The sequence below is a fragment of the Aquarana catesbeiana genome, linkage group LG02 (assembly GCF_042186555.1).
Source record: "Aquarana catesbeiana isolate 2022-GZ linkage group LG02, ASM4218655v1, whole genome shotgun sequence".
In the NCBI taxonomy this organism is placed as follows: domain Eukaryota; kingdom Metazoa; phylum Chordata; class Amphibia; order Anura; family Ranidae; genus Aquarana; species Aquarana catesbeiana.
This window is the reverse complement of record NC_133325.1, coordinates 273,140,481-273,153,784: the sequence shown is the minus strand read 5'-3', so window position 1 is coordinate 273,153,784 and position 13,304 is coordinate 273,140,481. Positions and strand designations below refer to the sequence as shown.

Genomic DNA, 13,304 nt, shown 5'->3' with positions numbered 1-13,304 from the left:
GACTGGAAATTGCATGTTTGCCCTGTGCCTGCATGGCGTTCCTCCAGGTATTCCGATTTCCTCCCACAATCCAAAGACATGCTTGTGGGTTAATTGGATCCTGTCTAAATTGGCCCATTATGTGTATGAATGTGAGTTAGGGACCTTAGATTCTAAGCTCCTTGAGGGCAGGGACTGATGTGAATGTACAGAGTGTATGTAAAGCGCTGCGTAGATTGATGGTGCAATATAAGTACCTGTATTAATAATAATAATAGTAATAATAATGGAGTAAATAAAGTAGCATGATTTTGTATATACATTTTAATATGTTTAATATGATGCAAACATAATTTTTGACAATGTATTCTGCAAAGAAAGCTTTGCTTTTTTTGGCAACAATGGGAAAATTGTGATTCCAGCTGAGCCTGTCTCTGCAAAGGTGGCCTGAGGTCTAAACTTTGGATAAGTTCTTTACTGTGAGCTTTGTCCATGTTGTGTGCAATGTCTTCTAATAACACGAAGGGTAGTTGGATTACCTGAAGCCCTTTCATGTAGGCCTCAGGGGCAGACAAAAACAGAAGACAGTTGTGTGGTTTGATAAGTGTAATTTTGGTACACACTACTGTTCCCTTTTTTACAGTAAATAATCCAAATTACCTGAGCACATCATGAAAAGTCACATCACCACCACTATGTAAGCGTTCCATTTCATAGCACATGTGCTTAAATAGAAGCTTGTCTTTATCCAAGTCCACTTCCAGGCGGCCACGTAGTAGTCTCAAGAGGAACTTCACACGGAATGCTGGAATGACACCCTGCCAATACATATAACAGGAAATTATGGCATTCAGTCATTGAGGATTTATGTAATTATTTACAGTACCTCAGTATAGACCAGTTTTTCACAGAGGCCTTGTAATTGCTAAATAAGTGCACTTTTGTTACAGTGTACACACACACTCTACCTTATAGGATTTCAATGCATATACATACAGTACCTTTAAACTTGGGCATGTACTAATAAAGTTGTTTCAGGTATGCAAATGCTGCCATTTCATAGCAGTATTGATAACTGGCCATCCATCTCCTTGACCTTCTTAGTGGCTATCACCAAGATGGATGAGCTTAATCACCAATAGGTGGTGTCGGGGAAAGTACAAGCAAGTCAGCTTTTGAAAGTCAAAGGTATGCAAAGACAACACTGTACATGGTTCAGTTTGGATCACTCTGTCAGTTTTTCAGACAGATCCAGATCGAGCCACAGTGTAAAATTTATGGGCAAACAGATTTTAATGTTTAATATGATGCAAGCATAACTTTTAATTAATTCTTGAAAATGTATTCTATGCCTGTTTGGATTGACTTACATACAAGTCTGCTTATGTCCATAGAAAAAAAAAAAAAAGGTTTTGTGTCTTTTTCTCTTTTCATAGACATAAACAGATGTGAATGTAGGTCATCCATTTACTTCCTTTCTGTTTAAATTTGTTTTTAGGCAAAAAGCATATTCTTTGTTTATACTTTTGTTCACCTATGACTAAAAATCTAAACTGATTGAACTGATGACGCTTGTATGTAAGGGTCCTGTCCAGTTTGCTGTGATCACAAATCCTATTGTCAATACATTTTAGCTGCATGGCCCGTTCAGAGCTGCCGCAGCCTGTGCTCTACTCAGTTGCACAGAGGCAAATGCATCAGTGTGACCATAGAGAATAACAGCATTTAGAACATGTACCATGGTGCAAACAGGTGCTTTTATTGTTCTTCACTATATATCCCCTGTCCATTTGCCAGGACTTGTGCTTAGTCTTTAAACAGAATACAATGCAGTCTATGGCAGTCGACCATGCAAGTTCATGTGTTAAACATTACCAATGCTAGGGTATATGTTTTTTTTATTTTCCTGAAGCTGGAGAAGGGTGTCTTTGGGGCATCTATTCAAAGCAGGCTTATTTTCTTAAAGGAATAATGAACTTTCTATGCTTTTAAATTGTGAAATGGCTCATCTTGATGTAAGGAATCATATCAGCAAGTGCTTTAGATTTAAAAGCCTTGTTTGTATGCATATGCTGTACAGGCAGCCAATTTTGCACATTACATTACCAGCTGATCTGCCTGTCTGCAACCACAGTGGGTGTCCTTTACTGCTGCTTTTAGCAGTGCAAATCCTTAAATTGGCTAAAACAATATATTTCCTGTTTTACCAATTGATATCTTACCTCAAAAGGTATTATAGTGTATGTAAACCCCCAAAAATTAAATCTTTTGCTCTGTTTATGTCTGTTGAATATACAATTGAATGTTTTCTGTTATATCTGTTTGTTAAGTGCAAAAAATACCTCTTGATCCTGTCAAAAATCTTGTGAGCTTATGCAGGCAGCTCTATGCTCATGCTGCACTGTTATCTGTCAGTATTGATCCCAGCTATCCCTGTGTATTACAGAACACATCTCCCCACTGTTTTAGAGAAGAGAGGGGAAGGTGTTCTGTACTACTGTTCTGGGGTTGTCACCCTAGGAGAAGAAATTTGTTACTGGCAGGGTCACCTGGTGAAAAAAATCAAAAACGAACGCAGCTACTACATCGAAGGACTAGTGAATTGCAGAATATTACATTTTTGTTCTTGGGTTTAGATAATTTAGGCATAAAACATTGTCACGCTAATGAATACTTTACCCTGCCTCTGGGATATTTTAAAATCTCTATATACAGTAACTTGTCAAGGGTACAATTCAGGCCCTAAAATACTATAATTTGGGAGATCAGGCCCTTGTTTTGACAACCATAGTTACTCTGTGCTTCAGGAGTGCAAATAGCAGCTGAATGATAAAACACCCCAATATTATCTCACTATTCATGCTTTATCTTTACCTTTTACTTTTGCAATACTTCACGATGATTAGGTTGCATTGTAATTTAAAGAGTTTGCATAGCAGTGGAATAGTTGATAAATGCCCCTCCTCCAACCTCCTTATACTCTATGATTAAGTCTATTCTTATGCAGTACAGCATATGAGATGTGTGCTTGGAGGTGTTGGATTTAATGGACTTCTTTATTGCAATCTGTGTCCTCGTGGGAAGAACAACCTTACTTTTTGTCCTGGAGAACCAAATGGAAGTGTAAGGGAAATTCTAAGCTTCTCCTTATAAGCAAATAATTGCTTTGTGCTTAAAAGCACAAAAAACAGCTCTCTCATATGCCGGGGAAGTGCACTTTGCATGTCTCTCAGTAACACAAACAGACGCTGGTATCACGTTGAACTCAGCAGAATCCTGCCTTGAATGCTTTTCAGCCAATCAGACACTTGTATTCTTTCAAAAGAACCAATCACACACGTATATATTCAAATAGAAATGCAGTAGTGACGTGTGCAGATGGTCGTGTGCAAAACCATGCAGCAAGCACATGGTTCTGAACACGATCGTGTGCACATTCCCACTGCTACCAATGACGCGAGCCATACCCTATCATGGCTCAGTGGACGATAATTTTGTATGGTTATGCTATGGTTCCCATGTACGAAGATCTGCTTACTTCGGAGTTTAAATGCGGTTGCCATGGAGTGGCCAGTCCCTTGGTGAGGCATAAACAAACCTCCCTAAAAAAGCAAACAGATCTGCCGTGTCCACGGGAAGGTTTCCGCATCTAATGGTCTTCCACCAGCATCTGTATGTGCGAATACCCTCGCATAAGTGTATTACAGCAAAACAGACACTGGGGACATCTGACAACATACATTAATAAAAATTTCCACAACAGAAGTAAGACGTAATCTCTCCAAAACAAGGGAAATCCTCTCTTGGACAGTTTTACTGGAACAACTGTCCCATTTCGGTATGGGAAAATCATAATATACTATATAATGCAAAATACCAGTTTTTGGCCAACAATTGCAGTGGCAAATTAGAAGTTGGAGTTGCGTATTAAAAAGAGATTACCTCTCAATCTCTCAACCTCCTCACTGCGAGTGAGAAACATTTGTTTATTTCACTGAGGGGTACCAAAACAACATTTGGATTGAACCTCAATATTGTCCTGCTGATGATGTAATTTCTAATATTACTTTGCAGTATGAAAGTATAATGTTTTTTCTTTGTCATTTAAGAGATTGGTAGAATGGTAGTAAAACCAGTTCAGTAGCTCCAGAACCATCAGTGCAGAATACATTCATGCGTTTTTTCTTTAGGCTAGATTTTAGCTCAAAATAAAAGCCAGAAAGATTGCCACTGAAAGCAGAATTAATATTTTCAAACATTTCAAGGAATTAATCTTTCTCTGATTAACAAAATTGATAGGACTGATTTATGAAATCTGGTCAGTAAGACTAGACCAGAAACTGAGTGGCTGCTCACAACACCTGGATTTTTTTATTTGACTTTAAGGTTGCAATTGGATGTTTTGGACAACAGGTCACGCTCTGGTGCAATTTTTATAAGCAAGATAAAAAAACCTATTTGCTAAAAACCGTACCTCTCTCTTGTCATCTACCATATTCCATATAATTTGATAATGTCTAAGATCATTAGGACTTAGTAGTTGGTCTTCTTCAGTGGAGTAGAACAAAGAGAAATTTTCCACAATTATGGCTAAAACAAATATAAACAGATATAAATATTAGAAAAATAATCAGTAAAACAAAGGAAAATATATGAAGTGCTAAAAGTACAACCAAAGGCTCTGGTATGACAGTCTAAACAAGTACCAAATCCAGTTACTCTGTGATGCACAAGCTTCATAGTAAACTGACTGTACCTCTCCTGATTGAGCCAAATCCTCCTTCATTTGTGCCTCTTGCTCTTTCCTATTCCAAACACTACAGCTCACAGCGGGAGGGTTTTGGCAACATAGGCAGTGCTGTCAACACAGAAAACAGTGGGCAGGATTGGCTGAGGCCAGGTGCTGATTCATAAGTAAGGATGGGCTCGGGCGTGTTCACACAGCCCACATGCAGAGCCCGCCGGGAAGTCGGCAGGGCACTGCGCTAATCACAGGCAGTAAGACATTTCCCGACGTGTGGCTGCAGAGATCGGGAAATGTCTCACTGCCTGTGATTGGCGCAGCGCAGTGCCGACTTCCTGGCGGGCTCTGCATGTGGGATGTGCGAACACGCCCGAGCCCATCCTTATTCATAAGCCACAGGCTTGTGAATCAGCAGTGACAATGCTGATAGACACACTCCCTGCAACATCCTATATGAGAGTGGAATGCTGCTCTAAACTCAGGAACAGTGCAGCATTGTTGTCACCACAGCAAGCTCCATTAGGTAGACTTTACTGGACTTTGCAAGGGGACTAGCAGAAAACTGTGAGTGCAAATGCAGTTATAATTAAGTGTTGTGGCATTTTTTTTTAAATGAGAGGCCATAGTTGTACTTGAATCTCCTATTCTTTTTAGCCAAGGAAGCTGCCATCTTAGTTCCTGTTTGATCTTGATCTGCAACTGTCATGGTGCTGCACATGTGATCAGTTATGACACTGGCCATTTGATGGTTTAACAGTCTTGTTAAGCGCACAACCAAATATGACAGTTAGCATTCCTAGCATGCTGGGAAAATAAGGGCTCGTTCACACCACTTAGTATGTGCATAAAAAATGATGGGGCAAAATGCGCAGATTTCAGTTGCAGAGTCTGCATCAGTTCCACATCAGTTTTCATGCATGTTGACACCAGTTTTCATGCACGTTGCCATCAGTTTTTATGCATAGACTGACATCACATCCTATGTCCTCATTCTGTCATTAGTGCCCATCATTCTGTCTATCTCATCAGTGCCCACCATTCTGTCCATCTCATCAGTGCCCACCATTCTTTCCTCTTAATCTGTGCCCACCATTCTGTTGTCCTCATATGTGCCGCCATTCTGTCTCCCACCATCAGTGTCCTCTGCAATTCTGTTGTCCTCATCTGTGCAATCATGTGCCGCCATTCTGTCCCCCACCATTAGTTTACCCTGCCATTCTCTCCCCAACATTCTTTGTTCTTCATCTGTGTCACTGTTCTGCCCCCCACCATCAGTGCCTGGCAACATTCCTCCTTGCATCAGATATTCCTGAGTGGCAGCATTATCCCAGCCAGGATCCGATGTAATGGAAAGTAGGTGGGCAATATAGAAACAGAGCACTGCTCTGCTTTCTCTCCCACTTCCTGTCACATGGGGTCATGCAGAGCGGCTCTGTCAGTTTTGTCTGCCTTCCAGTGTGGAGCTGTGAGGGAAAAATGCTAACATGCTGCATAATCCCGCACCCCTCTGCATGGGACATCACACCTGCATTTTGGTGTGAACGAGAGACATAGAAAACAATTGTTTTCTGTGTTTCTAGCAGAGACCTACAGATCCTTGCAGAAGGTGTGAACAAGCCCTTAGACATGCATCTAAATCTCCCTTGCCTCTGAAGCCTGCGTTCGAATTGTGCTCTATAGGCTACTGACAGGTGGTGAGAAAGCAATGCAACGCCTCCTCACCACCTGGTTTAACCCCTTTTTGCAGACAAAAGTGCTGCAAGTGAGTGCATTGCACGTGGTTGTGGGGCGTTTGAGGCACTCTCCCACCGACTTGAATGTGTAGCGTTTGGCGGCCTTACTCCCCACTGATTGCTTCAAGTTTGGTCACTTTTGCCATGTGAAGCATAGCAACAGCATGTAAACATCTCCGACCGCTGCCTATTGCAGCTTGGGGGGGGGGTGTCAAGTCTGAATGAGACCTTACGCTTTTTTCATTATATTTTTTACAATTTTTTTAATTTGTTAGAATTTTTTATTTTTTATTTTTTTCACAATACTTTTTGTGGGGGCTTTGGTGAAATATTAAGGGTCTAAACAGACCCTTTATCTCACTTTTGAGACATAGAAAAGAACTAAAAACATTCCTCAATCCCTGTCCCTGCAGCCTCAACTGTACTGCAGAATGAATGAGCAGAAGGCTCTAGCTATACAGAGGCTCCTGTTCATTCATAATAAACTGAAGAATAGTAAATAGTTTACTACTGATCAGTACTGATCACTGACTGTGTTTATTCAGAAAAGGTAGGAGGCCAGTAAATTACATATTTACTGGGCCCCTTTCCCTAATCTGCAGACTGAAAAATCCCAGTGGGAGGGACAAGGGGGAAGCCGGCAGTGGTGGGGGTGTGGGTGTGGCGGGGGGGGGACACAGGAGTCGGGCAGCATGAAGACTTGCATGGTGGACCAGAGGGGGATTGGTGCAGCAGTGGAAGAGGGGGAGCTGGCAATTACAAGATCTGATCATCTGTGTGTCTCTACAGTACCTGCAGCAGCTGAAAGCCGGCGAGAGGGAGAAGAGGAGCAGTAGCTTTCAGCAGCCGCAGGATCTTGTAATTGCCTGCCACCCTCTTCCCCCACCACACTGATCCCCCCTCTGGTCCACCGTGTGAGTCTTCATGCTGCCTCCTCTTAGCTGTGGCTGTGCTGTCGGGACACTGGGAAACAGGGCACCACTCTACTCTGCCTGTCACACAGAGTGCAGAGCCATGCTGTCCGTTTCCTTCAGTTTAGGTGCGAAGCTCTGTGGAAAACTGCAGACATGCTGCATAATCCCGCACAGCTCCACTCCAATGTTTTGGTGTGAACAGACACAATTCTTTCCTGTTTGTCTTGCAGAGACCTGCTGTTTTCTGCTGCAGATGTGAACAAGCCCTAACTGTTTTTTTTAAACCGTTAAATCGATGGGTTTAGTTCCACTTTAAGGTAAAATGATGTTAGGACATTTTAGAATATATCGCTAGGATTAAATTTAAGGCCAACCTGACAGCATTGTAAATACGAACAACCATTTTACTTTCTGGGCTGTGTTGTGAGATAAGTTGGAGCGGCTTTACACTGCCCCGCTGCGCTTTGAGCAAAGCGAAGCAAACCTGTGATTTTCGTGCAGGTTAGCTGTGCTTTCCTATAGACTTCTATGAGGTCCTCTGGTTTTGGTGCAGTTTCAGAAAGCGCACCAAAGATGCAGCATGCAGACATTTTGCTGCACTTTCTGAACCTGCGCCAAAAAAAATCAGAAATGTTTACAGTTCACGTGATAACAGTTTCACTAGACAGGAAGGGAAAATCTTTAACAAAATACAAAAACAGCAAAAAAAGAAAAAAAATGACTTTTTTAATAGCCAAATAAGAGAACACTAGGATTCCAGTCAGCTTTTTATTGCTGTGTCTCTGTTGCAGATTTTCCTTTGCCTCCTGTTTGGTAAAACCGTTGTCATAATGAAAGTACATGTTGGGAAATCTCTTTAATTGTTTTTAACCAGCTCATATTATTCATATTATAGTTATAAAAAATGGCCTGTAGTCTTTCAAAGTATCAAGTCACATAATCTCGTAGCTGATTTAGCCCAGGCTCCCATTCAGCACTCCAAGTACTAGTGTTAGTTCTAAAGCTGGCTAGCTATTTTGTGTGCAGGTATATCCTTGTGCACTGCCTCATAGCTAGTAGAGAATCAGAATTCAGATGATAACAGTCTCTGGTACTGGTCAGGTCATATTTCTTTTAATTTCAAGTTTATTAAAGTTTGCTTTACCTAGCAGCTGCGGATAGCTCTGTCTTGAAGAATAATGCAAGACAGCCTATAACAGGTTTGTATTTATAAAGTGTCATATGGAAGCTTTACCTAACATTAATGCATGATTCATCATACATTCGATGCCAATCATTTATTTAACTTTCAAAACCCCTTTGCCATCACTATTTGCCGTCAACCTTTGTTATTATCATTCTTTGAAACATTCAATCCTTTAAGTGCGTGTTCACACCAGTAAGCCACGCTGAATGCATAGCTGTTGGTGTGCACTGGGAGTAAACAGTATTAATATACCTATTACAGCCCGGCGCAGCTCTAAAAGAGATTTGCCAACATCTAGATTTATTTTTTATCCCATGTTTCTGCAAGATTTAAAAAGCAGTCAATGATGTATTCCCCAAAGGCTTAATCCTGTAACATTCAGAACTGGTTCATATCACAATTTCAGCATTCCAGATACATTTTTGTATACACATTTACTCAAATTTTTTATGTGTTTTTGACTAATTTCAATGCAGTCGAGTACATTTTTTCATTTTTTTCATTTTAACACTTGAAAAATCTTTATTTTCATTAGGACAATGTGCATTCTGGTGTAGCCCGGTGCATGTACGTGTGTTTTTATGCATTCCGGACAAAAAAACAAACAAAAATGTAGCAGGTTGGACTTTGGTTGAAAGTATTAGCAGGGTATTAAATTCATGGGCTATGGCAGAATACTTTACTTTCATGGAGGAATATATTACATGCCTTTTATCATAGACAGGAAGAGAACAACAAACAAATACACACTTAGATACAGAAGGTACATCCTCTTATTACCTTGTACTATAGAATACACACTATCATACTGCAGTACCACCTGCTGGTATAGAGAAATATAATGCATATAGTTCACAATATATAAAACCACCTGCTGTTGCTTCTTTCAACACCCCTTCTCAACAGAATGTGCTTTGTCAAATTATATTCAGCTTCTTCTGGAAATAACTATGACGTTCCTTCAATAAAGACTTGGTGAGTGCATCAGCAGTCATCTCCTCTGACGGGCAGTATTGAATATCAATAACACCTTGCTCTTGATTGTTCCTCAGTAGGTGATACTTGACATTCATATGTTTGGTCCTAGGATTTACCCTTTCTGATTGCGTAAGCTTTATACATCCCTGGTTGTCTTCAAAAATGGAAATTGGTTTTGACATGTCTATCCCAATGTCCACAAAAAGTTGACGAATCCATATTACCTCTTGACATGCGTATGCTGCTGCTGCAATGTACTCTGCTTCAGTTGAAGATAGAGTGACAGTTGATTGCTTTCGACTAGACCAACTTATGGTTCCTTCCCCATACTGGAAGATAAATCCACTTGAGGATTTGAGGTCTGTGCAATCCCCGGGCCAATCAGCATCCACATATCCGACTAGTTTTGGATGTGATGTTGCTGGTAACTGTAACTTCATCTGAATTGTTCCTTTGAGGTACTGTATCACTCTTTTTACTGTGTTCCAGTCACGCTGAAAGGGAGCTGAAACTTTCCTGTATAGTATGACCACTGCTGCGGCTATGTCTGGTCTCGTCACAGTGACAGCATATAACAGCTTACCGATTGCTCTGCGATATGTGTCATTGTTGGGTAGCAAGTTTTCTGCTTCATTGCTCTTTTGATCAAATAAATCAAAAGAAGCCTGGGCTACCGCTTAAACTGTCAATCAGTATGTATAGCTTTATAAATAGTCGCTCAACCAATCACCATATGCCGATCATATATGGCACAGTCCACGTGAACAAAAAACCATAGCAAAAAAAAGAGGAGGAAAAGAAATCCTACCAAGAAGGACACTACTGCAGAGCACCACAGTTGAATAAAAATATATTTGTTTATTAGTAGAAAAAGTACCATAATATACACAACAACAAAATTTCATTTGAAAAAATCTTCCAAATTACATTAAAAAAAACAATGTTGTGCTCACATCAATTCATCCAGCAGTCACACTTCAATTCGGTCTATCATAATACTAATAATTTGTTGATTGCACTATGCAATCCATATAGGATTAACATGAGACCATAGATGGAATGTGTATATCCACTGGCATGGTTGCAGGTACTACAAAGCAGCTTGCACATTCAGGAACAGCTCAAGAAATTGACTGAATTTTAAAGATAATGTAAATGTCCATCAAGGTACTTCCTGCTGTCCCGGTACTCAGTTCTCTGTGGCTGTGGGCTGTGATTACAGGTAATGCTTGGTCAATCACATTGATAATGACCAGTATCAAATATGGTAAGAACACCCTGGGATACAGATGCTCTTAGTAATAGTTCATCAAGGGGAGGATGGTGGGAAAATTCACCTGAGGGAGGGAGGGAGGGGAGAGATCCAAGCCGTTCAAGCATACATCATATGACAGTCAGTATTGTTTGAAAATCATCTCACCACCTCTACTGACTCCACTCGGACATCCACCACTCACTCCCAACTCTTCTCCACTGTTTGCGGCTGATGGCTGAAGCAGTAAAGCTCCTGATTGCCAGTATAGATGAACTGCGATATCTCCACATCCAGGGAGCGCTTCCAGGGTCACTTTACCTCCGCTATGCAGAGCGCTCTTTTGATAGCTCTTTTGAGTTTTCACTTCCTTTGCATCTTGCATATGGAATTGTTCCAAGATTTTGGAGATTTTCTGAGATTGGTTGAGAAGATAACTTTCATCTTCTCTTCTTCTCTCTCTATTAGGATTCCCAGATAGTAGCTAATGTTCCCTAGCTCTTTGATTTCAAAAATCTCTTTCAGCTTGTGAACTATCTGATTGTAATCCCCTTCTTGTTCAAAACAAGTTATAATGTCATCAACATAGATAAGGATGTATATCCATCTGTCTTCTTAATTCCTGGAGTAGAGACAGGGGTTTGCTTTAGTTCTTGAGAATCCCTCTCTAGTAAGTACTTTGTTCACTTTCTCATTCCACATCCCTGCAGATTGCAGAAGACCGTAGATGCTCTTCTGAAGTTTACACACAAGGTTGTCTCCTTGCTCAAACCCTGGTGGTTGCTCCATGTAGAGATCTTCCTTATTGTCTCCATACAAGAAAGCAGTTTTAACGTCTAGGTGTTTGACTTGAATACCCTTCCCGGATGCAACACTAAGAAGTGCTCTGATGGTGCAGTGTTTTAAACGGGAGCGAATGTTTCATCGTAATCTTCACCAAATTTCTGGGAGTAACCCTTGGCAACTAGTCTGGCTTTGTATTTGTGGATATTCTCTAATGCGTCTGACTTTACTTTAAAAATCCACTTACTTCCTATAGTTTTGTGGTTAGGAGGGAGCTCGGTGAGTGTCCAAGTTTAATTTTCTTGAAGTGACTTATGCCGCTTTTCTCCATTTATTGGCTTCACGTTTTGGCAGTTTTTCTATGTCTTCCCAAGGTGTTGGTTCAAGAATGCTCTGTGTTTTGACAGTGTATGACAGCTTGCGGGGTGGTATCCCCTTTGTAGTCCGAGGGGATCTTCTGACTTCAGGCAGTTCAGCAGGATCTGGTGGGGAACTTGATATAGGCGATGTGAGTTCCACCTCTTGTTATGACTCCTGCAAAGGTTTGCTTTGTTTGACCTTTTCTTCTGGTTTGCTTGGCATATTCACTTCACAGCTTTCAGGGATCAGTGTTTCTAGTGATGGGCTCTCATCAAAATAAACACTACGGCTTATTGTCACTTTGTCAGTCATTGGGTGTAGGGTTCTGTAACCCTTAGTTTGCTCACTCTAGCCTATTAGAATGTCCTCTATGGCTGTGTTCTCCAGCTTGGATCGCTTCCCACTTGGAATATAGACATATGCTTTACATCCAAATACTCTGATGTGCCCTAAGATAGGCTTTGATCCATGCCACATTTCAAATGGAGTACTTTTAATGGCTCTTGAGGGTAGTCTGTTCTGTAGGTAGGTTGCAGTCATGACTGCTTCTCCCCAGTAATTGTGAGGTAGGTTGGCATCTGACAACATGCATCTGGCCATTTCTATAAGAGTGCGATTTTTCCTTTCTGCTACACCATTTTGTTCAGGAGTGTATGGTGCGGTAGTCTGGTGTACTATTCTTTGCTTATGTATTCTCCTCCATTGTCGGGGCGTATTATTCCTGATTTGCATTGGAATTTGTTGCTAGCCATGGCAACGAAGCCTTGAAATTTCTCTGAAGTTTCATGCTTGTGTTTCATCAGATAAGTAGTTGTGTACCTGGAATAATCATAAATGTAAGCCAGTAGATATCTGTTCCCGCCTGACATGGGAGTTTTCATTGTACCGCAGTTTTTCTTTGAGAAGCCTGTGGAAGGGGAGCATGAGTTTCATGAGTACTTTTCAAGGCGCTATGGTTAAATCTTCTGATAAACCTCTTTTTATAATATCCTGTATAGCTTCTGGACTGTGTCCCAGCCGCCTGTGCCATAAGTGAACAAATTTGCTGTGCAGGTCATTAGAGACTATATTGGCTTACTGGTCTGTGGTGATGAGCCTGTATAGGTGATCATCTAGTTTTCCTTTTGAGAGGAATCTCTTTTTATTGTGAATTGTGCATTCATCACCCTGGAACTTAGTATAAATGAAGGCACAACTCTTTTTTTAGTTTTGGATAGAGTGAAGAGGGATTAGAGCCCCTGTCAATTTGTATTGCTGTCTGTGCCCCAGTTAAGGAGATTCACCCTCTCTATCTGTCCTGTTTACCATTATCATTGAAAGTGAAAGTAAAAATAAAACCCCAAATTTTGGGTTGTCCCAAGAAAAGTAATAGATG

The 13,304-nt window shown here is 40.8% G+C and overlaps 1 protein-coding gene across 3 annotated transcripts in view; it reads right to left on the bottom strand.

Moving 5' to 3' along the window:
- NALCN (sodium leak channel, non-selective) overlaps positions 1-13,304 on the bottom strand; it is a 948,399-nt gene that overhangs the window by 36,675 nt on the left and 898,420 nt on the right. For all 3 annotated transcript variants that reach the window (XM_073614438.1, XM_073614437.1, XM_073614436.1), the window contains 2 exons: positions 4,454-4,569; positions 640-797 (listed from right to left, as the gene is read on the bottom strand). In XM_073614438.1, the coding sequence (XP_073470539.1) occupies positions 640-797; positions 4,454-4,569 (274 nt within the window). The remainder of the gene's footprint in view (positions 1-639; positions 798-4,453; positions 4,570-13,304) is intronic.